The sequence below is a fragment of the Notolepis coatsorum genome, assembly GCF_963971535.1.
Source record: "Notolepis coatsorum genome assembly, chromosome: 5".
NCBI lineage: Eukaryota > Metazoa > Chordata > Actinopteri > Aulopiformes > Paralepididae > Notolepis > Notolepis coatsorum.
In genome coordinates this window covers 164,191,364-164,218,071 of record NC_140169.1, presented here as the reverse complement: position 1 = coordinate 164,218,071, position 26,708 = coordinate 164,191,364, and the positions used below count along the sequence as shown (strand labels likewise).

General features: G+C 41.3%; 1 protein-coding gene across 1 annotated transcript in view; it reads left to right on the top strand.

Moving 5' to 3' along the window:
- The window catches only part of nostrin (nitric oxide synthase trafficking), a 57,989-nt gene that overhangs the window by 19,784 nt on the left and 11,497 nt on the right, over positions 1-26,708 (top strand). The window contains exons 8-13 of the mRNA XM_084314362.1: positions 8,220-8,345; positions 10,402-10,497; positions 12,934-13,059; positions 21,578-21,686; positions 24,016-24,104; positions 25,457-25,582. Of these exons, the coding sequence (XP_084170488.1) occupies positions 8,220-8,345; positions 10,402-10,497; positions 12,934-13,059; positions 21,578-21,686; positions 24,016-24,104; positions 25,457-25,582 (672 nt within the window). The remainder of the gene's footprint in view (positions 1-8,219; positions 8,346-10,401; positions 10,498-12,933; positions 13,060-21,577; positions 21,687-24,015; positions 24,105-25,456; positions 25,583-26,708) is intronic.

The window sequence follows — 26,708 nt, the reverse complement described above, 5'->3', positions numbered from 1 at the left end:
AATCATATTTCAAATGGCATGTGTCCGGATGGCAGAATTCATTACTGTATCTACACAAAACCTCCTGTTAATCATCTGCCCTTTATTTTTTGTACACGTGATCTCAAGACGTTTTTTTTGTGGAAGAAAACAGTTTGTTTGTGGTTAGATAACACTGGAAGAAAACAGTTTGTTTGTGGTTAGATAACACTGTAGACAGGGTCAATTTTCAGAAAATCATAACCCTGAAGGCATTTCGTGTTTATTTTTGGTACACAACATTTCTAGGGGTATTAAGGGGTGCTGAATCCAAATCTGCCGTATACCAAGCTCAAAAATGTCAAATAAGGCCTCAAAATTGAGAAATCCAACATGGCCGCCAGCGCCAGGCTGAAGTCTATTTAAGTGCATATCTTTTTGACTAAACAAGGTAGAAACATGAATGAAATGTGTTTTTATATGTTTGCATACATGAGGAATTTAAAATCATATCTTGATTTTAGATCAGTTGTGAAAATGTTGCTTGAAACTCATATTTATAGCAGAAACGGTGGTCGTTATTGATGCATAACTCATCAACCAAATAAGAAAGAAAAGCAGGATGATCCCAGGCCATGGATTTATTCATCAAACTCTTTTCTCTTGAATTTTTTTAATCAACATGTCATTTATGCAAATTAGATAGTCCTTAATATGCGTACAGTAGCTTAGGTACAGTAATTTATTGTCAGTCATCAATCGTATTCAGGCAGGTGTCGCAGGTGTCTTGCAGTTGCATGATTCATCTAATGCCACTTTTCCTGAATAGAATAGAATAGATTCTAATATAATAAAATAAAAAGATTATTTTACCATATCAATATAAGTGAATGTTCAAGTTTCTTTATTAGTTGTCATACAGAATACAGAATACTTTGCATGAAATGTTTCTTTCTGTGTTGCTCCTGAGAGTGCTAGATAATAACAAGATAGTATAAAATAAGTATAATAAGTATAAAATAGAAAGTCAAGAAGTCAAGTACGTAAACAAGTGTAAACAACAATTGTTCAGTCAGTGTTTATATACAGTATGTACAGCTGGTACAAAAATGGTGAGGTATAGCTTAGCTTGTGGTGCCACCTTGTAGTGGTGAGGTGCAATAAGGAATGAGAATGATGTGCAATTTCCTTACCAATAATATAAATATAAAGTGTAAAGTGTGTCTAACGTGGTAAAGTGGGTGCTACAGTGTGTTGTTTATTTAAGTGAGTGTATGTGCGCTGTGGGTGTGTTGATGGTTTGCTTATTGTTCATTGTTCATTCATTGAGCATCCTGATGGCCTGGGGATAGAAGCACCTTCTGAGTCTCTCTGTGCTTGCCATGGAGACTCCGGTATCGCTTGCCTGATCGCAGCAGTTCAAAGAGGCAGTTGTTTGAGTGGCTGGAGTCTTTGATTATTCTCTTAGCCTTGCCCATGCACCGCTTGTTGTAAATGTCTTGGAGAGTGGGAAGCCCACCTTCAATTGTGCGTTCGGCTGAACGGGCCACTCTCTGTAGTAGTCTGCTGCGGTCTTGTGCAGTGTTATTCCCAAACCAGGAGGTGATATTGCCAGTCAGGATGCTCTCTATTGTGCATGAGTAGAAGTTCTTGAGGATCTTCTGACTCACGTTGAACTTCCTTAAGCGCCTAAGGAAGTAGAGGCATTGTCGTGCCTTCTTGATAACACTGTCAATGTGTGTGGTCCATGTCAAGTCCTCGGATATGTGGACTCCGAGGTACTTAAAACTGTTCACTCTCTCAACCGGTGCCCCGTCGATGCTGAGGGGGCTGTAGTCCCTGACCCCGACCTCCTAAAGTCCACAATCATCTCCTTTGTTTTGCTGATGTTCAGGGAGAGGCTGTTCTCTTGACACCATCCCGCTAGAACCTTAACCTCTTCCAGGTAGGCCCTCTCATCGTTTGCAGAGATCAGGCCCACCACTACTGTGTCGTGAGCAAATTTGATGATTGTGTTGTTGTTCCGCTGTGCCACACAGTCATGTGTGTACAGGGAGTGGAGGAGGGGACTCAGGACACAGCCCTGGGGGGCCCCTATGTTGAGAGTGCTGGATGAGGAGGTGCAGTTGCCTGCTCTCACCACCTGGGGTCTGCCCGTCAGGAAGTCCAAGACCCACTGGCAGAGGTCATAGTTCAAGCCCAGGTCCCTGAGCTTGGCTATGAGTTTGGAGGGGACTATGGTATTGAATGCTGAGCTGTAGTCGATGAATAGCATTCTCACATAGTTCCCCTGCCTCTTGTCCAGGTGTGATGCTGCTGTGTGCAGCACATGGGCTATGGCGTCCTCCGTGGACCTGTTGGGGCGGTATGCAAATTGCAGGGGGTCCAGGTTGATGGGGAGGGAGGAACAGATGTAGCCCTTCACTAGCTTCTCAAAGCACTTCATGGCTATGGAGGTGAGAGCTACAGGGCGGTAGTCGTTGAGGCAAGCTGGCTTGGATTTTTTGGGTACAGGGATAATGGTGGACTTCTTCAGACAGGTGGGGATGACAGCCTGTTCTAAGGACAGGTTAAATATGTCAGTGAATACCGGGGCCAGTTGGTCGGCACAGACTTTTAGGACGCGGCCGGGGATACCGTCCGGACCTGCTGCCTTCCTGATATTCACTTTCTTAAACGTCCTCCTCACCTCATGTTCTGTTATCCTGAACACTGAGTCTCCATCAGCAGCGCCCCCCCCCCCCTCCTCCATTGCAGTGGTTTGTAGGCTGGTGCTGTTATTGAAGTTCAATTGAATCCCTGTAGCGCCTTTTTGCTTCTATTACTGTCCTCCTAACATTGTATCTCACCACCTTGTGGTCATTCATGTTGCCATGTTGTTGTTGCCATGTTGTCACAAGCCTGGCGTTGTATGCTGAGGTGCGCGCCTTCAGAGCTTCACGGACGGATTTGTCTACCCAGGGCTTTTGGTTTGGGTAAACTCTAATTGTGGTAGAGGGGATTGTTTCTTCTACCAAAGTACAAACAAAGTCCAGCACTGTTTCCGTGTAGTCATTAATATTATCTGTGTTATCGCGGAACACCCCCCAGTCTGTACATTCTAGTGCAGCTTGGAGCGTCTCCTCCGAGGCCACCGTCCAGCGCTTCACCTCTCGCGATACTATGCGCTTGAGACTTTGTTTATACTGCGGTACAAGAAAGATGGCATCGTGATCTGACTTGCCGAAAGGACTGGCAGCATGTGATTTTTAACCGCTCTTAAATTGCGAGTAGCAATGGTCTAAAATATTCCCGCCTCTGGTAGAAGAAGTCACATGCTGGTAGAATTTTGGCAGCACTTTTCTCAGATTAGCGCTATTGAAATCACCCACAACCACAATAGCAGCGTCAACGTTAGCTGCTTGGAGCTTGTTTACCTCGTTGTGGAGCTTGGAGAGCGCGTCGCCTGTGTTTGCTTGTGGTGGAATATACACTCCGATCAGAATGACCGACGTTAATTCTCTCGGGAGAAAGAATGGCCGGCACTTGATGGATATATACTCCAGGTTTGGGGAGCAGTGGTTTGAAAGCTCTTTCACGTTGCCTGGATCACACCAATTGTTGTTCAACATGAAAGCTATTCCACCTTCCCGCTTTTTACCGGAATCTTCCTCTGTACGTTTGAATACTTGTTACAGTAATCCTTACAGTGACAGCTTATTCACACTCTTCCTCAGTGTTCCGGCAGGTGTTGACTTTATTACAGTTGCATGCTTCGATACATGCCATGTGACTCTTCCTGAATAGAATAGAGTAGAAGATAATTAAAAGATTATAGCCAGCTCCCGTACAAGTATATTCGAACACATGATACAATTGTCCTTACAGTGATTTATTCTGTTCCTTCATTCCTTTTTTTCTCTCTGTTATAGGCATTATGTTCACAATTCTGTTAACGACAAACAGTCTAGAGTATACAGTCTTGCAGGTGGATGTAGAGATGTAGAGATCCAGCTTTCATGAAGAGATGCGTACATCGGATTCTGTCATAGTGAGCCAAGAGTAGAAGCAGCACATCTGTGTCACGCGCTGACGATTGTTTCCACTGGAGCCTGGATGAGAAAATCAGACGTGTATCAGCTTCCTCATGGTCAGCACTCAGAGAGGAGACTTCAAGATCTGGATCTGTTGACTTGACAGTTGTCGCTTCAGCAAACCTCTCTGATACTACAACTACAGGTTCATCATCCGGGCTGTGTTCTATCAGGTGGTTTGAGAGTAGTTGAGCGATATCTGATTTGTTGTCTTCAAGGGCCATGAAGCTCGACCAATCGTCAGGAAGTGGAACAGACTTGTTTTTGATTTCACGACGTACTGGTCTGTGGCGCTGTTTGCGTTTCACCCTTGTGCCTGTTTTGATGGATTGGTCATGGTATCTGTCAAAGACGACATCTACCCTCTGGTATTTTGCTCCCATCTTCAACACGGTGTCAGTGAACTTGTTGGCATAGTCACCAAATGTTGTAGTGTCAGGTGGCTTTCCGAGTGCCATTACCAGAGCTTGGCCATCAATGACCAGGCAGCTGGGTCCCTGAAGGGTAAGATCTGCAGGGGTTTTAACTTGTTTCGTCAGTATATTTGCTAACACAGACTTGTTGGTGGAATGTAGACTCCCGTTAGTTGTGGCCAGAGATGGCGTGATGGGCATGAGCTCATGCTGGAGGATATTGTCAAGGTCTACCTTACGACCTGCTCTGTAAGCTGTGATGAGCCTTTGTAGAATCTGCCTGTCCACTTTGATGGTGTTTTGCTTGTTCTTGGAAAGTTGCACAACTTCATACAAAGAGGCAAATGTCTTGGCTTTGTTCTTTCGAATGGGTGATTTCAGGTTCAGGTGCTGGTCACTATCTGGAGGTTCACACAAACGTTTGTCCACAAACATGTTCAGTTGTGCCTGTCCAAGGTGTTCTGCGCCAAGTATGGATTCTTGAATCTCCGGTGTGACTACGTCCTTGTTGATGTATGTAAGAAAACTTACAAAAGCACATTTAATTCAGGTTTGTACCTTGTGTAGTCACACTTAACTCATTAAGCCCCACCATTTATTTTTAGAAAATTCGCCTAAAACAGCATGCTTACATTAAAATGCTTATATATCCAGATCTATAAGAGCTACTTGCATAAACTTGGTGCCTGAAGAAAGCTAAGACTTGGGGGATTCTAATGTTGGTGTCCAACACTGTACAGTTATTACCAAATTGCTGTAGTATTCCTGCAAACACTGAATAAATGTCATTTTTTTTATCCTCACCTATACAAAGATTACAGTTAGACAGTCAAAAACACCCTGTTACTCATGGTTGCACCCCAGCTATATTCCTACTCTCTTCCTCCATAGGTGCAGATGTTCTGTGCAAAGTTTCATGTCAGTAGAATAAAAACTGTGGGTTTAGCACCTGTTTTTGTGGAGAGAGGGCCTGGTGCTGGCGGCCATGTTGGATTTCTCAATTTTGAGGCCTTATTTGACATTTTTGAGCTTGGTATACAGCAAATTTGGATTCAGCACCCCTTAATACCCCTAGAAATGTTGTGTACCAAAAATAAACACGAAATGCCTTCAGCACTTTATACAAGCACATTCTCTGAAATTCTGCCTCGTCTACTGGAAGAAAACTGTTTGTTTGTGGTTAGATAACACTGGAAGAAAACGGTTTGTTTGTGGTTAGATAACACTGGAAGAAAACGGTTTGTTTGTCCGTTAGATAACACTGGAAGAAAACGGTTTGTTTGTGGTTAGATAACGCTGGAAGAAAACGGTTTGTTTGTGGTTAGATAACGCTGGAAGAAAACAGTTTGTTTGTGGTTAGATAACACTGCAAGAAAACGGTTTGTTTGTGGTTAGATAACGCTGGAAGAAAACGGTTTGTTTGTGGTTAGATAACGCTGGAAGAAAACGGTTTGTTTGTGGTTACACCGGAGGAAAACAGTTTGTTTGTGGTTAGATAACGCTGGAAGAAAACAGTTTGTTTGTGGTTAGATAACACTGGAAGAAAACGGTTTATTTGTGGTTATATAACGCTGGAAGAAAACAGTTTGTTTGTGGTTAGATAATGCCGGAAGTAAAATGATTGTTGCTGACCTTCATCTTCACCAGAGGCCAGGGTTTAGCCGTGCTGTGGCCTTGTCCCCACTAGCCAGGGTTTAGCCATGCTGTGGCCTTGTCTCCAGTCTCCACTAGCCAGGGTTTAGCCGTGCTGTGGTCTGTCTGGCACACAGTGAGCGTCTCCATTGTCCTACCATGCTAGACCATGGCTAGCCCCAGCCAGGCTGAACATGGCTAATGGAGATACAAACCCACCCATACCATACCATGCTAGACCATGGCTAGCCCCAGCCAGACTGAACATAGCTAATGGAGACACAAACCCACCCATACCATACCATGCTAGACCATGGCTAGCCCCAGCCAGGCTGAACATAGCTAATGGAGACACAAACCCACCCATACCATACCATGCTAGACCATGGCTAGCCCCAGCCAGGCTGAACATAGCTAATGGAGACACAAACCCACCCATACCATACCATGTTAGACCATGGCTAGCCCCAGCCAGGCTGAACATAGCTAGTGGAGACACAAACCCAACCATACCATACCATGCTGGTTGCTGGACCATGGCTAGCCCCAGCCACGCTAAACATAGCTACTGTAGGAGACAAGGCTTATATAGTTATATCTTAAAAAATCGAATGTAAAAAAAAAAGAATTGTCTCTGTTTTAGGTTAGGGTTGGACGCGAGGTCTCCACTGAGGTTAAGGGTCACATTCACTCGCTCATGGTTAGCCGCGGGCGCTGCAGTTTGTGTTGAGATGAGTTCGCTTCTCACCTGTGACGCTGGAGTCTAGTTTACATCCAAGTATTTATCAAGAATCAAATCAGAAAAGCTGGGTGGAAGCAGCAAACATTTAATAAAACATGTGTTTTCTCTCTCCCCCTCATTTCAAAGTGTCAACATACACCGGTATCAAAAGAAAACATCAGACTCACGCAGATGAAATGCTGAGAAAACAAAACAACAAGCAGTGTTGGACAGAAAAAGACAACCGAGATGAAACGGATCTAACGTAAAATAAACAAAGAATTCGAATGAAAACCTCCTCGTTATCACAGATGAGGGTTTTATGCTCACCTGAGGCGGCCTTGCGTAAAAGATAGTCTCACGTGTCTGATCAGCTGTTCTGTCTGATCCCTTTGCGAATAAATCTCATATGATCTGCTGTGACGTCGTCACACAAGGCTGTCTAAACAACTTCCCCAGACCTATCAATCAGAGCCACCCCTGCTCTACAGATGTTGTATAGAATTGTTGAAAATATGTTCCCTTTAAAGATGCTATAGATAACATTCAGCCACTAGATGTCGCACGAGAGCACCAGCATGTCATTTATCCAATCAGGTGAATTCCACGTGGGGAAGTAGGGAGGGGATGCGTCTATTTCTTTACCAAACGGTTCGTGCGTTTTGCTAATCTGATTGGCCACGCACGTTTCTGGTCATGTGACATGGACGCCCAATCGTGCGACGAGCAGTGTCTTAGCCCATTTCCGCGTCGAACAGCCTGCAAACAACCTAACGCCTAGTTTATCACTGGTTAAGCTTAGCCCTTTCGCAGTTGGTTATGGTTAGAGATTGGAATCAGGGCTGGCTTTCTATCGCCCTGCTTTAAGACAAACTCTAACCTTAACCAACTTTGAAAGAGCGCCTAAGCTTAACCGTCCAAAGAACTTGCCGTCACACGATTGGGCGCACATGTCACATGACCAGAAACGTCAGTGGCCAATCAGATTTGCAAAACGCACGAACCGTTTGGTAAAAGTAATGACGCGGAGGGGATACATGCCTACAACATGTAAACAACAACATACATGTTGGACCCGCTAAATTTGATAAATGATGAATTCATTACCCTCTTAACTCATTGACCGCCACGCTGTTTTTCCCACCTCTACTCAATGGCGCCAACATTATTGACCATTTTCGCAATGTTTGCGGACCCATCATGTGTTCTGTATGATAGATATGGAGACAATAGTATGGCTCATTTGACAGGCATTGTTTATAGTCCAACACTGACAAACCATTTAATTTCTACATACTTTAGTTTGTGCGCTATTCCACGCTAAACACCCCCCCCCCCCCAAAAAAAAATCCCAATTCTAAATGTCACAGACCGTACAACAGTCAAAGTAAAGTGTCTGTGACTTGTTTCTGTGACCAACAGATGCTCAACCGGCTCACCAAGTCTGCGGAGGCTCAGATACGAGCGGATGAGGAATACTTCAGTGTCAACATGGACGGACATCAGATCAGACTCAAGTGGGAGAACACACTGAAGAACTGCTACCAGGTGTGGATCACATTACATTGCAATGTATTGTCATTAGGGATGCTCGATATTGGCTTTTTTACTGATACCGATATACCGATATTGTCCAACTCTTAATTTCCGATACCGATATGATCAACCGATACCGATATATGCAGGGTTTCCCCCCAATTTTTTTTTTTTATAATTTCAGGTAATTAACATTACATATCTCTTGTTGTGGAATTAACACAACATTATGCATACTTTTGACAATAAATAAAATCAGAATTTGTTCTTACTTGCTTGCCTGGGTAAATAATAAATAAATAAAATGCGGCACGGTGGTGTAGTGGTTAACACTGTCGCCTCACAGCAAGAAGGTCCAGGGTTAGATTCCCGCTTGAGGACCAGGTTTCCATGATGCCAGGTACCCAGGTGGGGTATCTCCCAGGCCTTTCTGTGTGGAGTTTGCATGTTCTCCCTGTGCTCGCAAGGGTTTCCCCCCCGATAGGATAAACCCAATGGAAAAACATGCACAACAACAGATCGCTAACGCTGTGGCATCCTTGACGAAAACGGACAGGAGCACTTGGATTGGTCCTCTGGCGCGGCTCACGTTGACACCTGTCTGCTCCCGGCTGCCCTTGGGGGGGAAGGACGACGGGATGGGTTAATCGCAGAGACGAATCGCATCGGTGATCCTAAAGAGACAATGCATGCGTGTGTGTTCCGGTGTGTGTGCTAAACTAACCGCTGTGTGTACCACTAAACACATTGAGTGTCGTTGCATGCCGAATAAAGACCTCTGCAACAGGTCCTGCATTATTATATTATTATAAAGGTTATAGAAATGTAATTTTTTTTTTTAAACCGATACCGATATTTTCCGATATGACATTTTAATGCCGATATCGGCCGATAATATCGGTAGGCCGATAATATCGGACATCCCTAATTGTCATCATCATGCAGCACAAGTACAGTACAACCAAAAGAAGTTTGGCATCCAACCAGAGTGCAAATGTAACAATAAAGCGCAATAGTAATATGTGATGATTAAACTGGGTATACAATAATATAAATTAGTACTACTGAGTAATAGTAATAGTGTAATCAGATGTATGTACTATGTAGTATTAATATGTACAGTGATACAGGTATAAAGACACTATGGTAGTAAGTCGTACTGGCCAGCAGTGTAACTAGTAAGAGTAGGTAAGTGATATGTACAGATATAGATATAGTATTAATATGTACAGTGATACAGGTATAAAGACACTATGGTAGTAAGTCATACTGGCCAACAGCATAACTAGTAAGAGTAGGTAAGGGATATGTACAGATATATATCTAGTATCTACAGATTTATGTATAAACCGAGTTGTAGTATTAATATGTATAAAGACACTATGGTAGTAAGTCGTACTGGCCAGCAGTGTAACTAGTAAGAGTAGGTAAGGGATATGTACAGATATAGATATAGTATCTTCTACAGATATGTAGAAACAGGATTATATGCAGGTATGTACAGATAGATGTAGATATACTGTATATGGTAAGGATAAATAAATGTATATATATATTATTGTACATGCTATCATACAGTTACTGTATATGGGTTATATGCAGGTGTATAAGTAGGTAAATAGAAGGATTATATGCAGGTATATTCAGACAGATATGGATATATATATATATATATATATATATATATAAATGTATATATACAGTGTATACATCACTATTGAATGCATGTTGACTTTTTTAATGACCCTTGTCTGAGGAACAGTTATGTAGAAGCGTCATTTATTTTCTCAACAGAAGATTTTCTATATTGGATATTATCAAGAAAATACAACAAAAAAGGATATACAGCATTAGGGACAAAAGTTAAAAAAAATATTAAATATTAAATTAAGTAATAAATAATAATAAAACATTATTACATTATATTAATCTGCCTTGTGTCCCAGAAATTGAAAAACCATATCAGTACTTTATATACAAAATATAGCATTGAAAGCAGTTTGTAATAAATATAAATAAATAATAATAATAACAATAATAATAAATAATAATAAATGTCTTGTTTCAGATCATCCAGGAGCTGGAGAAACAGAGGATAGAGATCCTGTACAACATCCTGACCAGATACCAGCTCAACCTGTCCAGCTTCGGACACTTCGTCCATGTGAGACACCTCTTCCCAGTGTTTCCTATTTATTATCATTTTCTGTATTGTTGGGGTCAACTTGAGATGTTTGAAAAAAAAAGATATAAATTTTTTTCACGGATCTAGCCTCTTTTCCTCTTAACTCATTCCCCGCCATCGACAAGTATACTCATTATTGGCAACCAATCGTTGAACGCCAACAACGAGTATACTCGTTATTTGACCGTTATTTCTTTTATTCGCTATTTCCATTCATTATTCATCCAGGGACCTTGGTGTTACCATAGGGCATGAGTCTGAGATCGCAAAAGTCCAATACCCCCGCCTGGTGGAATGCGGCCGATATTCCATTTCCTTTGAAACTCTCTGTATTGGGCTGTGCGTCGATTATATTGGTCCGGGCTGACTTTCCTAGTAATGTGAACCTAGGGCTTCACCCGATCGCATTGAATCGTTTTCGGGACCCCCGATTAATTATGCTGTGGTGGGTTATGTCGTGGGCCAAATGGACATACCAGATGGCAATCAAATAATTGGAATATTCTTTTTGGAATCTCACCGGCCACAGGTAAGAGCAATTTAACGTCAATTTCAGCTTGATTGTGCCTTGTTTTCATAGCCATCGCCCTGATCAGCGTATGTTGTTGTACTAACGAATGCCGTTATTGACAATCAATTAATCAGAAACAACCACCCCCTTTTATGCATTCATGATGGAACATAATACCGATCATATGCATTTGAATTTTTAAGTGTAGCGTGTGTAGGGACAAAAAGTATAATACACGTAGCGGGCTATTACTAGCCTCCCAGGAATTACCCTAAACCGCTCTAAAACCATACAACTATACTCATATTCACCACGGTATAAAACGGGAATGTATGGATGGAATTTTTTTTTCTTTTTCACATCTTGAACGATAGATACTCAATGTCAAATGGGCCATAGTATTGCATCCATAGCTATAATATAGAATATAGTTATAGCCCGACTCCATTGGTTTAATGCGTGGCAGCACATAGCCATATCCCGTTCCCAGCGTGGCAGAGAAAGAGTTAAAGTGCACCAGATTGATGCATTTAAATGTTAAATGCATGCCCACCTTAAAGGGTTTGGAATCCCCCCACCATAGTTTCACAAAATAGGGGCCCCCAAACAACATTTCGCTTAGGGCCCCCAAAAAGCTAGAAACGGTCCTGCTGACAGTGTTTACAGAGTTTCATACTCTCTAGGGCAGGGGTTCCCAAACTTTTCAGGCCGGGACCCAGAAAATAAGGCGTCAGAGAGCCGCGGCCCAATGCACATCGTCAGGTTTTTTTTTTTGCCAGGTGACCGATTTTTTAAGCCAAATATCACTTCAATCCTATTAAGTTAGTTCAAGTTAGTTATTCATTTATATGTGCTATTTATGAGAGGGCTAACTTGTTGCAAAATAATAATGATAATAATAATAGCCTCATTAAAATACTATTGTTGCTTCGGTTGTTTTCAGCGTTTTATGTGCATAATCTGTTATTTAGTTTGAAATGTTCGTTGAAATAAGTAGATTTTTCGTTTTTGTTTATTTATTAAGTTAATATAAAACCATATAGTCACATTTTAGAATACAATAGAATAGAATTTTAGAATACAACTAGAAACACTGTCCTGGCCTGCTGCTAAGTTCAGTGGCATGACAAAAAAATATATATATATATATATTATTTTTTTATTTTTATTTTTATTTTTAAATCATCTCGCGGCCCCGACTTTGGGAACCACTGCTCTAGGGGACGAAGATCAAAGGGTTTTCAACACGGAGGGTGTAGCAGCCTGTATTCAGACCCTGAGCCGCTCACTGCTACAGACCAGCGTTTATTACTCATCTTAGACCCACCTAATGAATAATGAAGAGAAAATCAATGCAATATTTATTTATATTCACGTATATATATCCATATCTGTTTGAATATACCTGCATATAATCCCTCTATATATTTATACACCTGCATATAACTCATATAACTCTGTATGATAGTTAATGTACAATAATGCAGTATATACCTTATATATATATATATTTCTTCTGCATAATAATCCTTTTTACATATCTGTAGATACTATATATATCTAATACATATATCCTACTCTTACTAGTTACGCTATGACTGACTACCATAGTGTCTTTATACCTGTATCACTGTACATATTAATACTACAACTCTGTACATATACATCTGATTAGCACTATTACTCAGTAGTACTAATGTATATACCGGAGTTAATCACCTGTACATTGTATATTACTGTTGCACTTTAACGTTACATTTGCACTCTGGTTGGATGCCAAACTTCTTTTGGTTGTACTAATGAAGGTGAAAATGGGGTCAACTGCCAAAAACAAAGAGCATTTTTTGGAGCCTCGCCTCAGTAGGTGTGATGGTTCATCCACATGTGTTCTGTTACATCCCCAGAGCCAGAGACAGATAGAACAGGCCGTGCAGAGGGTGAACATAGAGCAGGACATCCAGGCCCTGGTGCAGGAGACCAGCATCACAGACGACCACAACAAGGCAGAGTTTCTGATGCTCGACTATTTCGTAAGCTGGCTATTTATTTATTATTATTATTATTATTATTATTATTATTATTATTATTATTATTATTATTATTATTATTATTATTATTATTATTATTATTATTATTATTATTATTATTATTATTATTATTATTATTATTATTATTATTATTATTATTATTATTATTATTATTATTATTATTATTATTATTATTATTATTATTTATTTTTAATCTCAAGTATTATTACAGTGACCTTGTTCTGTCTAAATGTTTACTGTGAGCGATTTTGTAGTGTCAAATTTCCCTCGGGATGATTAAAGTATTTCTATTCTATTCTATTCTATTATTATTAATAATAATAATAATAATAATAATAATAATAATAATAATAATAATAATAATAATAATAATAATAATAATAATAATAATAATAATAATAATAATAATAATAATAATAATAATAATAATAATAATAATAATAATAATAAACGTTATTTGTATAGATTGCAGCTCAAGGTGCTTCACAGCAGTAAAAAATACAGAATTGGCATACAAATTAGCACAGAATTTACAAAAAGGTACAGACATAAAATAAGCCTAAAATAGAATAGACGGCAGCAAAATAGACAAATGGTAAATGACTGCATTTATACATCTATTTTTTTTTTTTAAACTTACATTTTTATTAACAGTTTTAGACAAACAGCACTTACAAAAAAAAAGAAAAGAAACTAACATCACAATAAAAACAAAAAGAAAAAACAGTGCACATAAATATTTACATGGGTATCATGGTTAGTTGTCTGGTTCCCCTACAGTTGTTTTGCAGGTACTTAATACAAAGGCTGATTGTGTATCTCCCTTAAACAGGCATAAACAAGTAATTCCTACTCAAAGATGATAAATACTGACTAAGGCATGTATGTGTGATCTGGGTCCAGAGACCCTCCTTGAGCTTCTTTCTTCCCTTATCCTTCGTCCTTTTTATTATTATTTTTTTTTTATTAACTTTCACTATGCCTTTTGATTCACCCATACACAAACCACATCATCCCTGAATATTAATATCACACCGTTAAACAGACATAAATAATAAAGTATAAAAACATAAAGCAGTTGTAATACCCCCAAAAAATTAGAAAATGCTAACTACAGCATAGTTGTGTGACATGGGTTCAGAGACCCTCCTTGAACTTCTTTCCTCCTTTACCCTTCGCCCTCTTGTGTTGCATTTGGTTCTTCCTCGATTTCGTTCCCTTTATAATCCTCCCACTTTCCCCATCTTTCCCCAAATTTCTCTTCCTGTAACCTCAGCATGTGTGTTATCCTCTCCATATCCTGTATTTCTTCCACTATTCCTACCCATTGTGCTATTGTCGGTGGGTCTTCCTTGTACCACAGTCTCGTTATTGCTTTTCTGGCCGCTATCAACATTATCTTTATTAAATATTTGTCCCCCCCTTGTATTCCCTCGTGTGTCAGGTCTCCTAAGTAAAGCACCAGTCCTGTTTGTGGTAACCCGTATCCTAATATTCTGATCATTGCTTCCCCTATCTCCTCCCAATACCCCTTCAGCTTCTGACATCCCCAGAATATGTGCGTGTGATTTGCCCCCTCCTTCCCACACATCCTCCAGCATGCTCTTTGTGTAGGTGCATATTTTCCCTTCAGCTCTGGGGTTATAAAGAATCTGATTATGTTTTTCCATCCAAATTCTTTCCATATCCTCGATCCTGTTGTTGAATGTTGCACCTCGCATATGTTCCCCCATTCCTTCCCTGTTATTCCTATCTCTAGTTCTCTCTCCCATTTCTCCTATATATAATCGGTCGTGTGTCCCTTGCTGGTCATTATAGCCCGGTACAGTGCTGATATTACCCTTCCTTTCCCTCCTTCGTATGCCCTTACTATCATCCTAATTATTCCATTCTGTTCTTCTTCCTTGTCCCCTCTTATTTCTCTATTATAGTAATCTCTAATCTGTAGATATCTGAAGTGGTCCTTGTTTTCTAGTCCAAATTTCTCCTTTAATTTTTGTAGTGTTTGCATTTCCCCCTTCTCTATCATTTTGCATATCGCTGTTTCCCCCCCCCCCCCCTCTCCCACCTTCTGAATCCATGGTCTAACCTCCCTGGTTTGAATCTCTTGTCATGTGCTACCCATCTCAGGACCCCTGACTGCTTCTCCAATTTGTGTGTTTTTACTACTCTGTTCCATATGTTCAAGGTGCATTTGGTGATTGGATCTAATAGTCCCTCTTTCTCTTTAAATAGTTCCCTATCTCCCACCAGAGCTTGTACCTTGTATCCCTCCCCTTTTTTTCAATGTCTTTCCATCTTGCCTCATATCTGTCGTTACACCAGCACGTCACTGCTCTCAGTTGTGCTGCATAGTAATAATCTTGTAGGCTGGGTACTGCCATCCCTCCCTCTTCCTTTGGTAGTTGTAGTGTTTTATATCTGACCTGTGGTCTTCTCCCCGCCCATATGAACCTCGATATCAGTCTGTCCCACTCCCTGAATTGATTCTGTGGTATTTGTATCGGTAGTGACTGGAATAGGTACAGTAACCTTGATAGTATGTTCATTTTAATGACCTCTATTCTTGAATTGAAGTCCAAGGGCATTACTGTCCATCTCTCTAAGTCTCTCTTGATGTTCTGATTTATCTGTGTATAGTTCGCCTCAAACAGTTTCTCCACCCCTCTCGTGATGTTCACCCCTAAGTATTTAATCTTGTCCATGTCCCATCTTATCCCGTACTGTTCTCTAATTTCCGTCGTTGGGGTATAGTTCCATGCTAAGGTCTGTGTCTTTGTCACGTTTAGTTTGTATCCTGAGTAGTGGCCATATTCCTTCAGTAGATCCATCAGTGCCGGGAAGCTCTTGTCTGGTTGCCTCATGTATACTATCACGTCATCTGCAAATAGGCCTAGTTTATATTCCGTTCCCTTTATCCTTACTCCCTTGATGTCCTCGGTCTGTCTGATCAGTTGTGCCAGTGGTTCTATGAAAACGGCGAAGAGCGTCGGTGAGAGACAACATCCCTGTCTGGTAGCCCTCTCTAATCTGATTCTATCCGTCAAGCTGCCATTCACCTTAACCCTCGCTGTCGGTTCTTGATATAGCGCCTTGATCATCTTCATCGCCCTCCCGTTCAGTCCGAACCTCATCAATGTTTTATATAAAAATGTCCAGCTCACACTGTCGAATGCTTTTTCTGCATCTACTGTAGGCTAATCAGTACCGCGCTACCCCCTTGTTTTTGTATCTCCTCTACTATGTGTAATGTCTTTCTCACGTTGTCCTGTGTCTGTCTCCCTTTAATAAATCCAGTTTGATCTTCATCTATAATGTCTGGCATAAACGTCTCAAATCTCTTTGATATTATCGATGTATACATCTTGTAATCCACGTTAAGTATGGACACAGGTCTGAAACTACTACATAATTCCCTATCCTTCCCTTCCTTCGGTATCGTGGTGATTATGGCTTCCTTCCACGGGGGGGGGGGGGCATTTTACCCTCTTCCATCGTGTGTCTGAACGCCGCCCCTAACATGGGTGCTAATTCAGTTCTAAATGTCTTATAGAATTCCGATGGGAATCCGTCGCTCCCCGGAGACTTGTTGTTTTTAGCTCTACTAATTGCCTCTTCCAGTTCTTGTTCCGTAATTATTTTATTTAATTCTTCATTCTGTTCTTTCCCTATCGATGGTAACTCTAGCTTCTCCAGATATGTTTCTATTTCCTCTTCTCCCGCTGCTTTTGGCTGTGTGTATAATTTCTCATAGTATTCTCTAAATGTCCTCTCTATTTCAGCTGGGTCCCTCAATATTTCATTAGTCTTTGTATCCCTTATTGTGTGTATCGTGTTCAACTTCTGTTGCGTCCTAATTCTCCTAGCCAACAGTCTGGTCGCTTTTGGTCCCCCTTCATAGTACGTTTGTTTCATGAACCTCGCTTTCTTTTCTATTTCCGTCAATAATTCCCTATTTATCCTGGCCTTTACTTCTTTGATTTCTCCGAGCGTTTCCTGTTCTTTTGATATCTGGTGTCTCCCCTCTAGCTTCTTCAGCTTCCCTATCAGATTGTGATATGTCTCCGTTCTGGCCTTCTTCAGCATTGCTGTTTTTTCCATCAATTTCCCCCTTATCACCACCTTCAGTGTGTCCCATAGAATGTTCGGGTCTACCGCCCCGTTGTCATTTTCTTCCTTATATCTGGCTATCTCCTCCTTGATCTGACTCACCACCCCCTTGTTATTTAATATTCCTACATTTAGTCTCCAAATCGTGTTCCTCCGTCTTCCTTCTAGATCTACTGTCAGATATATGGCACTGTGATCCGATATGTCCGCCACTCCTATACTGCTCTCCCGTGCCCTGTAACTGTCCCCCGTCGTCATCAAAAAGTAGTCTATTCTCGCATATGTCACATGTGGGTGTGAGTAATGTGTGTATTCCCTGTCCATGGCGTGCATCCCCCTCCAAACGTCTGTAATTCCCATTTCCGTCATCTGAATATTCATATATCTACTGATGGGTGCTCGTCCTTTTCTAGTACTCGTGGTGTCTAGGTCGTGATTCAGTACTACGTTAAAATCTCCCGTGCATATCAATATCCCTTCTAGTTCCATCACTATCATATCAAAAATGGTCTCATATAAATCCCTCTCACTCTCTGGGGGTGCATAAACATTCACTAACGTAACCATTTGGCCCTCCATTTTCCCCTTCACCAGAACAAACCTTCCCTCCTTGTCTCTTACTTCCTTGATCAATTCAAATTTGACTGTGTTTTTGATTAACGTGATTACTCCTCTCCTCGGGTTTTGTTTAAAGGAACTATAGTATGCATTTTCATATCCAAATCTCTTCAGTTTCTCATGATCCTGTGCTACCAAATGTGTCTCCTGCAGAAAAATCACTTCCATCTCACTTTTTTTACATTTCAACATCACTTTGCCCCTCTTTATCGCATTATTCATTCCATTAACGTTTAACGACATAATTTTTATACCTTTAACCATTGTCATCTTTCTTCTTCTTTCGTCTGTCAGTCCCCCCCCATGTCACACTCATTCCCCCCTCCGGTTGGAGCCTCCGCTCTCTTCACCGAATACATATAATGATTAATATAAATAAAAAACATAAACTTTACATAAAGTGCTCCCAAGGCGTTCGGGGGGTCCCTGTGTCCCCCCCTGTCCCCTGCTGGTGGGTGAGGGGTAATTGCTCTCCTAGCGAGAGGCCCCCTCCTGACGGCTTGGGGGTTTGAAACCCTTACCCCCAATCGCTCGTCATATTTGTCCAGCTTTCTTACTGTTTTTTTTTTTGCTGTCGAGCTCCTGGTCAAAAGCGCTCTGTCCTTCCTTCTGACCAAAGACCCTCTTTTCCTGGTCCCTCTCAATGTGACTCATATGTTTCAATGTCCCTCCTTCCTTCCATACCCGTGTGCGGTGTCTCCTGTGTACCCCTTTTTACTTTCTTTTCCTCCCCTCTATTTTCTATGTGATGTCCATTTATCCCCTTAATCCCTCCCAACTGTGTTACTCACAGCGTGTGTCTATGTATTTGTTTCAGTATGTTCTGTGTCTCTCCTATCAAACCTAGTTATATTTCCATTTATTTCCTCCATCAGCTTGTGTATTATGTGTCCATGTATACGTTATGTTCATTTCTATATCCTGCCTCTACCTGGGAATGTGTGTTTATGCATATGTTATTTCAGTTTCTATATTTTGTCTCTATTTGAATAGTTTTTTCAATCTCTTGTGCGTGTACTCATCCGTTCGCCTCCTCCCGCCTCCTCTCCGTCTCTGGCCTCCTCATCCGTCTCCGTCCTCGTTCTGTCACGTTTCACCTCGGCCTTCTCCTCTCTCCTCCCTCCTCTCCCTGGTTTCGGTCTCCTGCTCTGGTCCATCTGCGTGCCCCCTCCAATCTCTGCTGCAGGCTCCGTGTCTGGTCCTCCTGTCTCCGTCCTTCTCCGTCCTCCGTCATCTGCATCCCCCGTCGTCTCATCTCCTGCGCCGCTTCTCGTGCCGTCGCATACGTCACCGTCCTTTCCTCCCAGTGAATCCTTAGCGAGGTCATGGGTGACTGGAATCTCATTCCGTTTTCTTTCAGAGTTTTCTTCAGTCCCGCGTAGGACCTGCGTGTTATTGCTACCGCTGTCGAGTAATCGTGATCAAACGACAGTCTTTTCCCTTCGATTTCAATCTTCTTGGTCCACGCGGTTCTGAGTATCAATTCCTTAATCTCAAATCTCAGAAAGTTAATAATCACCGCTCTCGGAGGTCTGTCCGGTTTCGGTCTCGGAGCCAACGCCCTGTGGGCCCTCTGAATCTCCATTTTTTCCAGTCCCGTCTCCTTCAATTGCTCCTTGATAAGCTTTTCTACATAATGGGTCACCGATTCCCCTTCGACTCCTTCTTTCAATCCCCATATTCTGATGTTGTTTCTCCGTGACCTCCCCTCCATGTCCGACATCTTTGTCTCCATCTGTTCTTGTTTCTGTATCGCACATGTTAATACCTCGTGTATCTCCGTGTTCCATTCCTCCGCTTGTGCCGTCCTAGTCTGTAACTCGGTCACGTTTCTGTCCTGTTCCGCCATCTTCTCCTCCACCCTTTTGAGTTCTGTATTCATTTCACCTCTGAAGTCCTCCTGTTCCTTCCTCAATTCCTCCCGTAGCTTCCCAATATCATTCCTTATCGTGTCCGTGTTCAGTTTTATCGCCGCTGTTATGTTCTCCAGTATCCCGGCCTGCATGACCACGGCCCATCCTGGCATTCCCGTGTCTGCCTCAGCGGGACCTCCCCCTTCTTTCGCCTGTCTTTTCTCGGCTTCGCTTCGGGGACTCTGTTTCTTCAAATTCTCTTCTTCTCGTGTGTTCTCCATTTCTCTTTCCTTCACAATCGTTGTCTCTTCCTTACTTCTCGTGTGCATTTTCATTTTTAATTACTTTTCGGGTCGTTTTTTATCCGTTTTTTCGCTCATTTGACCAGAAGCTCTATCGCACGTGTGTTATCCGTCTGCTCTCATACCGGAAGCCTTCTAGCTCCTTATACATCTCTTTTATCCAAAGCGCTTTACAATTTTGTTCCTCACATTTTACCCATTCACTCACACATTCACACACTGACGGCGGAGTGCGACCGTGCAAGGTGCTGCCAACCTGCTTATCGGGAGCAATTAGGGGTTAAGTGTCTTGCTCAAGGACACTTCGACACACTGCCCCGGGAGGAGCAGGAATCGAACCGGGAACCTCCGGATTACCAGACGGCTGCTCTCTACCTCCCGAGCCACTGTCGCCCCTGGCAAAGAACATAAAATCATACAGTTCTTCACATTAGGATCCCACGTCCCAATAGGCCTCTTTGTTTACGGCACAATCATCACTGATACTGATCTGTAGCTCAAACCACAAATCAAAACGTGAAGTATTATGCATTCAATTTTTAAATTTTTTATTTAACCTTTATTTTACCAGGTAGTCACTTGAGATCAAAGATCTCTTTTTCGAGCAAGACCTGGCCAAATCACTTCAGTGATTTATGATCACAGGGCCTTTAACCCACGTTTTATTGTACCGTTTCGACACCAAGGGAGTCCTGGATTATTATAATAATAATAATAATAAATTCAATTTATATAGCGCTTTTACGGTGCTCAAAGGCGATTTACAGTGTAAACAACAAAAACAGAACAAAACAAAAACAGTTAATGGTCGAAAGCAAGAGTGATGCAATAGTTGCATTTTGTAAAGACTACCATATACTGTGGAGAGCGGCTGCGCTATAACCATTATATGTAAACAATTGCTGGATCTGGTTGAGAAATGAACACTAGCCACAAGTATCATATTAATTTCCATCCTGTTCAATAAAAATAATAGTTACTCAACAACCAAACCTGTGAGTATAGTCTAATAGTGCACCTTGACAACGAATCCTATATTACTTGAAAGCACTTTAATTAATATAATTCTGTATTGCCCTCTAAAAATGCTGCTAAACCATATAGATGCACTTTATACCTTGTACTTTGTTTCTTGTATGTTTGTATGCTTTGTCTCGTAGTATGATTATGCTTCACTGCCTGTCTGTTTCGTTTTTATGTTTTGTGTGCGGGGACTGCGGATGAAAACTAGCATCTTTGCTAAATCCGGTGTATTTACACTGCATTTATTTGTAGTGTCCATTCATATGCTCTGTCTCGTCTAAATAAACAAATAAAGTAAAAAAGTTAAGTCTAATTCTAGTACATATTTGGCTGTAGCTGGTAAGTTTGACAACTCTTCCAAGCACTTGTGCAGGTAAAGCAGTAACACTTCTATAGTACTTCTCTGTCCAAAAATAAAAACCCATTTGTTTGGCGATATAGAAAACTTGGCGCATACTTTTTAGACCAGCCACTGTGCTGGGAAATAAAGTTAAAGTTTATGAATAATGAAAAAAGTGATGTTTCATTTTGCCATTTGTGGGTGCGATTCTGTCATGTTGTCTGAAGTGGTTGATAATATTCTATGTCCATCAGGAGGAGGAAAGCAAGTCACTGATGGGAAAAGACAGAAGAAGCGATGCCATCAAAATCAAACTGCAGCGACTGGAAGGCGGCTTGGCGAAGACAAGGAAAGACTGCGAAGGTAACTTACTCACGTAACGTTACTCTGGACTAGGGTTGCCGCGGTGATGTGGAATTTCCCATGACAACATGATGCTCAATGGGTCTCATTCACCAACGGACTTATGACAAAAAGGGCTTTCTCTTAGGGCCATTTGAGACCTTTTCGGGCAAGACATGAATATAGACAATATATTATAATATAATATTAATTATATATGTTTTATTGGGACGGTTGGTGAATCCCAAAGTCGGCCCGAAAAGGTCTCAAATGGCCCTAAGAGAAAGGCCTTTTTGTCGTAAGTCATTGGTGAATGAGACCAATATCTGTAGAGCGCTCACTTTGATCTTTAGCGTTATGCGGCTACATTGATCCACTGTGTCTGTCCGTCTACGTCTGTTTTTAATTCATTTTCAATCACTAGTATCCATCTGTTGGACAGAGTTGACATTAGGTTCCAATTTAAAAATAATAAAGTAATACTGTCCGAAAGTGAAACCTAAAAACAGCTGCTGTCCACGCAGACACGTTCAGTATATAATGTTGTCTGACTTACACACTTGATAACACGCTTAGTATTTTACAAATTAGCGTTTATTATTTGAATGTGGGCACCGATATGTGAAAATTAACTAAATGGGATTTATTTATATAAAAAATAAAACAAAAAAGGATTCACCGGTGAGGGCTGTGGGCAATTAATGTACTTGTTAGATGCCTGAACACAGAATAACAATAGAATTATGAGGACGGCTTTACATTGTTCTGTAGTAGCGTACAGTCAGGCCTTGTATACAGTAGAGTGGATTATTCAGTGACACAGAGGACGGCTTTACATTGTTCTGTAGTAGCGTACAGTCTGATTGATTGATTGATTGGGGGGGGGGCGACTGTACATTGGAGGTGGGGGGTGGGTGGGTAGGTGGGGGGGGGGTAACTGTACATTGGATTATCGACGAAACCTTACTTGGTCCCAAGAAGAGGGTCTCGTGTATTACTGGGTTAGGACATTTACTGTACATTGGAGGGGGTTGGGTTAGGACATTTACAGGGGCCAGTTTCAAATTGCAGTCTCCCGTAGGTGCTCCTTGAGAGTGGTTTTAAAAGTGGGTAGTGATTCACATTCCTTTACAGCTGTGGGTAGGGCGTTCCACATTGATGTGGCATAATTGCGAAATGTGTTTAGTCCCTTGTTTGAGCCGAATCTGGGTTTAACATGATTTGTGGAGCTCCCTCTGGTGTTGTGGTCGTGGTATTCACTGACCTTTGGGAAGTATTTTGACATGTACATGGGTACCTTAGTCGTGTAGTGTATCTTGTAGACCAGGCCCATTGCAAGTTGCTGTACTCTGTCGTCTACTCTAAGCCATCCTAGGTAGTCAAAGTGGGCAGGGGTGAGGTGGGTTCTAGGAGTAAGGTCAAGCAGTAGTCTGACCAGTTTGTTTTGTGATGTTTGTAATTTTGTTTTTAGCGCCTTTGAGGTGCTTTGGTACCATGAGGTGCAAGCATAGTCGTAGTACCCTTGAATGAGTGCTCCTGCCAGATTCTTCAGGGTGTTCTTGTTTACCAGAGAGGAGATCCGGTACAAGAATCTAGTTTGTTGGTTGACTTTTTTTTTATTACATTGGATGCCATTTTGTCACAGGAAAGATTTGCCTTTAGGATGGAACCTAGGTATGTAATTTCATCTTTCCTTGTGACAATATTGTCACCCACTGTAACTGAGAAGCCCGTCGGTCTTGCTGAGTTTGTTATTTGAACGGAAGAGAATGGACTCTGTTTTGCCCATGTGTAATGATAGTTTGTTGTCAGTGAGCCAGGTGCAGATTCTGCCGAGTTCAGAGCTGAGGGTTTTTTCAACCTGTAACTTGTTCTTGTCAGAGACCAGCAGGGCTGAGTCGTCCGCGAACAGGAACAAGTTGCAGTCACAAGCTGACGACATGTCATTTGCATAAATTAGGAACAGTAGCGGTCCTAGTATGCTTCCTTGTGGAACACCACAGCTCACTGGGAGGGGGGGGGGGGGGATAGGGTACCGTTTATTGTGATTGCTTTTAGCTTGTCAATCAGAATGGAGTGATTGACAGTGTCGAAGGCCTTGTATACAGTAGAGTGGGTTATTCAGTGACACAGAGGACGGCTTTACATTGTTCTGTAGTAGCGTACAGTCAGGCCTTGTATACAGTAGAGTGGGTTATTCAGTGACAGAGGATGGCTTTACATTGTTCTGTAGTAGCGTACAGTCAGGCCTTGTATACAGTAGAGTGGGTTATTCAGTGACACACAGAGGACGCCCAAAACCAAGGCCAGTCATCTTCTGTGTGTAAATAGTCTCCAATATTGTCATTAGGTCTTGAAAAACTGGTGAAGGTCTACTCTGAGAATCCATCCTTCTCCAACAAGAAGAACCTTGAGGAAACGGAACAGTTGCTGGACGAAGTACTGTATATTACGTTATGTTATTATTATTATTATTATTATTATTATTATTATTATTATTATTATTATTATTATTATTATTATTATTATTATTATTATTATATTATACTGTATATGTAAGGGATAATGTATAGCTACGAGGTCATTGTCGCAAAATAATTGACCGACAGAGTTTAAAATACCGAGGCGCAGCGCCGAGGTGTTCTAAACGTCAGTGAGTATAGCTGTACATTATCCCGCTTATTACATGGCTAACTTACTAACAATATACCTAATTCATTTTACATCGACAAGACGAGATCAAATGCAGACGCAGTTCTGTTCTGTCGCTCCCGCTGTCATCGTCACACACACTCCGCTGTCAGTGCAGCCGGCAGCAGGTGTGTCTGATTGGCTGCACTGATGCAGTGTGTCAGTGGCCTTGATTGCGAACAGCTGCGCACAGTGGTCATTATTGTTCCACAGAGGTCCGTTATCGAGTAATATCGGACCTCTGACGAGCGCTATTGACCAATCACAAGCAAGCATTTCGGCGAATGTGAAAACGCCATGTAATAATACGTTATATTATTCTACTTAAATATATATCGATGGCTGAAATGAAAGACCTCCTATCTGCACCTATTCCAGTCTGTCTGCAAGATGTTTTCCAAAAGCCAAAAGCAGTGTATTGTATTGGGTTATCGAATATATATATATATATATATTATATATTTTTGAAAGGTGCTATAGATATCATTCAACCACTGGATTTTCATCGGTAGTGTGATAGTAAAGGGTTAACCTTCTGTAGTGTGGCAGTGAACGGGTTAACCTTCTGTGTATTACCGCAGTGAAAGGGTTAACCGTTTGGTAGTGCAGCAGTGAAAGGGTTAAGACTAAGAGGTCAATTTGTCCCCCTCAAAAAGATGATAGCTAATATGAAAGACAACCTACCAAAAGAGTAAAGAAAAACAAGAGTCAAAACATTTATATGTCATTTATCCAATCAGGTGCACTCCATGTGGGGAAATGGGAAGTATGGAGGAGGATGCAACATTCAATTTGGACCAGCCAAAAACCTTTTAATGATCAATAATATTTTTGGAGGGAAAAGCAATACTTTTCTTATGCACCTTTTTAAAAAGCTGTATTCATCACAAAGCTGTATCACACTGTGATAGTAAAGGGTTAACCTTCATTCCGTAGTGTGGTAGTGAAACCGGTTAACCTTCTGTGGTGTGGCAGTGAAAGGGTTAACCTTCTGTGGTGTGGCAGTGAAAGGGTTAACCATTTGTCGTGTGGCAGTGAAGGGGTTAAATGGGTCTCACTGAAGTCCTCCTCCACCATCTCCCTCTCCCTGCCTGCCGCAGAGCACCCTGAAGCTGGACCTCCTGGACGCCACGCACTGCAAACTCTCCATCTCGCTGGCCGAGCTCCAGGGGAAGCCCAAGACCCTGCATCGCTTCAGTGGCAGCATTTCTAAATGGAAAGACAAGGTAGGTCTCTACATTTACTTTTTTATTTTTTATATATTTCAAAAAATTATTCAAAGATTATTTCAAAAAATTATATCTTGCAGCATATTTAAAAAAGTTTTTCTTTCTTATATTAAAATATATTTAGTTTTTAAGAATTTGTAAAGGATAGGCAAAAATAGGCACGTGCACCTATTCCTTTTTTTTTGGTCGTTGATTTTGGATTTTGCGTGTAAGCTTGCCTTGAATATGTACATTTGTGATTTTTTTTCCCTTTTGTAAGTCCACACGGGTGTGTTTGATTTGTCTGTAAACAAGACCGAAAAATGTACTTCATTCATTCATTCATTCAAACTTCATTCATTAGGTTTAGGTTTACTTTATTTGTTCAAGGGGGACAGTGTACATTAATAAAACATTTTACAGATGTAAATTTAGCCAAAAGGCTAATTTCCATTGGCAGTCCCCCTGCTAGAAGGTACAGGCTAAAATCATGTGTAAAAAAAGGGTTAGCAATAAAAACAGAATAAAATCAAGATAAATAACATTAGAATAAAAACACAACAAAGGCACATAGACATAGTAGGGATACAGGTCACAATACAGTCATGGACACAAGGACAGAGCACATCATGACATATTAAGAGACCCAGACATAGACAGACGCACCATATCCACACACACACACACACACATACACACACAGCCACCTCAGTGTTGACAGTTCTGGTTTTCAATGAGCCATTCCCTAACCCTGCACTTGAATGAATGGTATGATGTGGACACTCTAATTGTTTGAGGAATTGAGTTCCATTGGTGGGATGCTCTGTATGAGAAGACGGCCTGGCCAAATACACTTTTTTTGAAAGGGATTGTACAGTCCCCCCTTGCCGCACCTCTAGTGTTCCTGGTTGAGGCAGACTTGAGGTTGATGAATGTGACAATGATGGTACCTGAATGGTTTCTTGTCTAGAATCTTTATTGCTTGTTTGTATAGTGATTGAAGTGGTTTCAGAATGGTGGAATGTGAATTGGACCAGGTTATCAAACAGTATGTGATGTGGGAAAGAACCATTGAATGAAAATATAGCTTTGCTGCCTCGGTTGAAAGGAAGTTTCTTATGTACCTGAAGTTTGATAAGCTGAA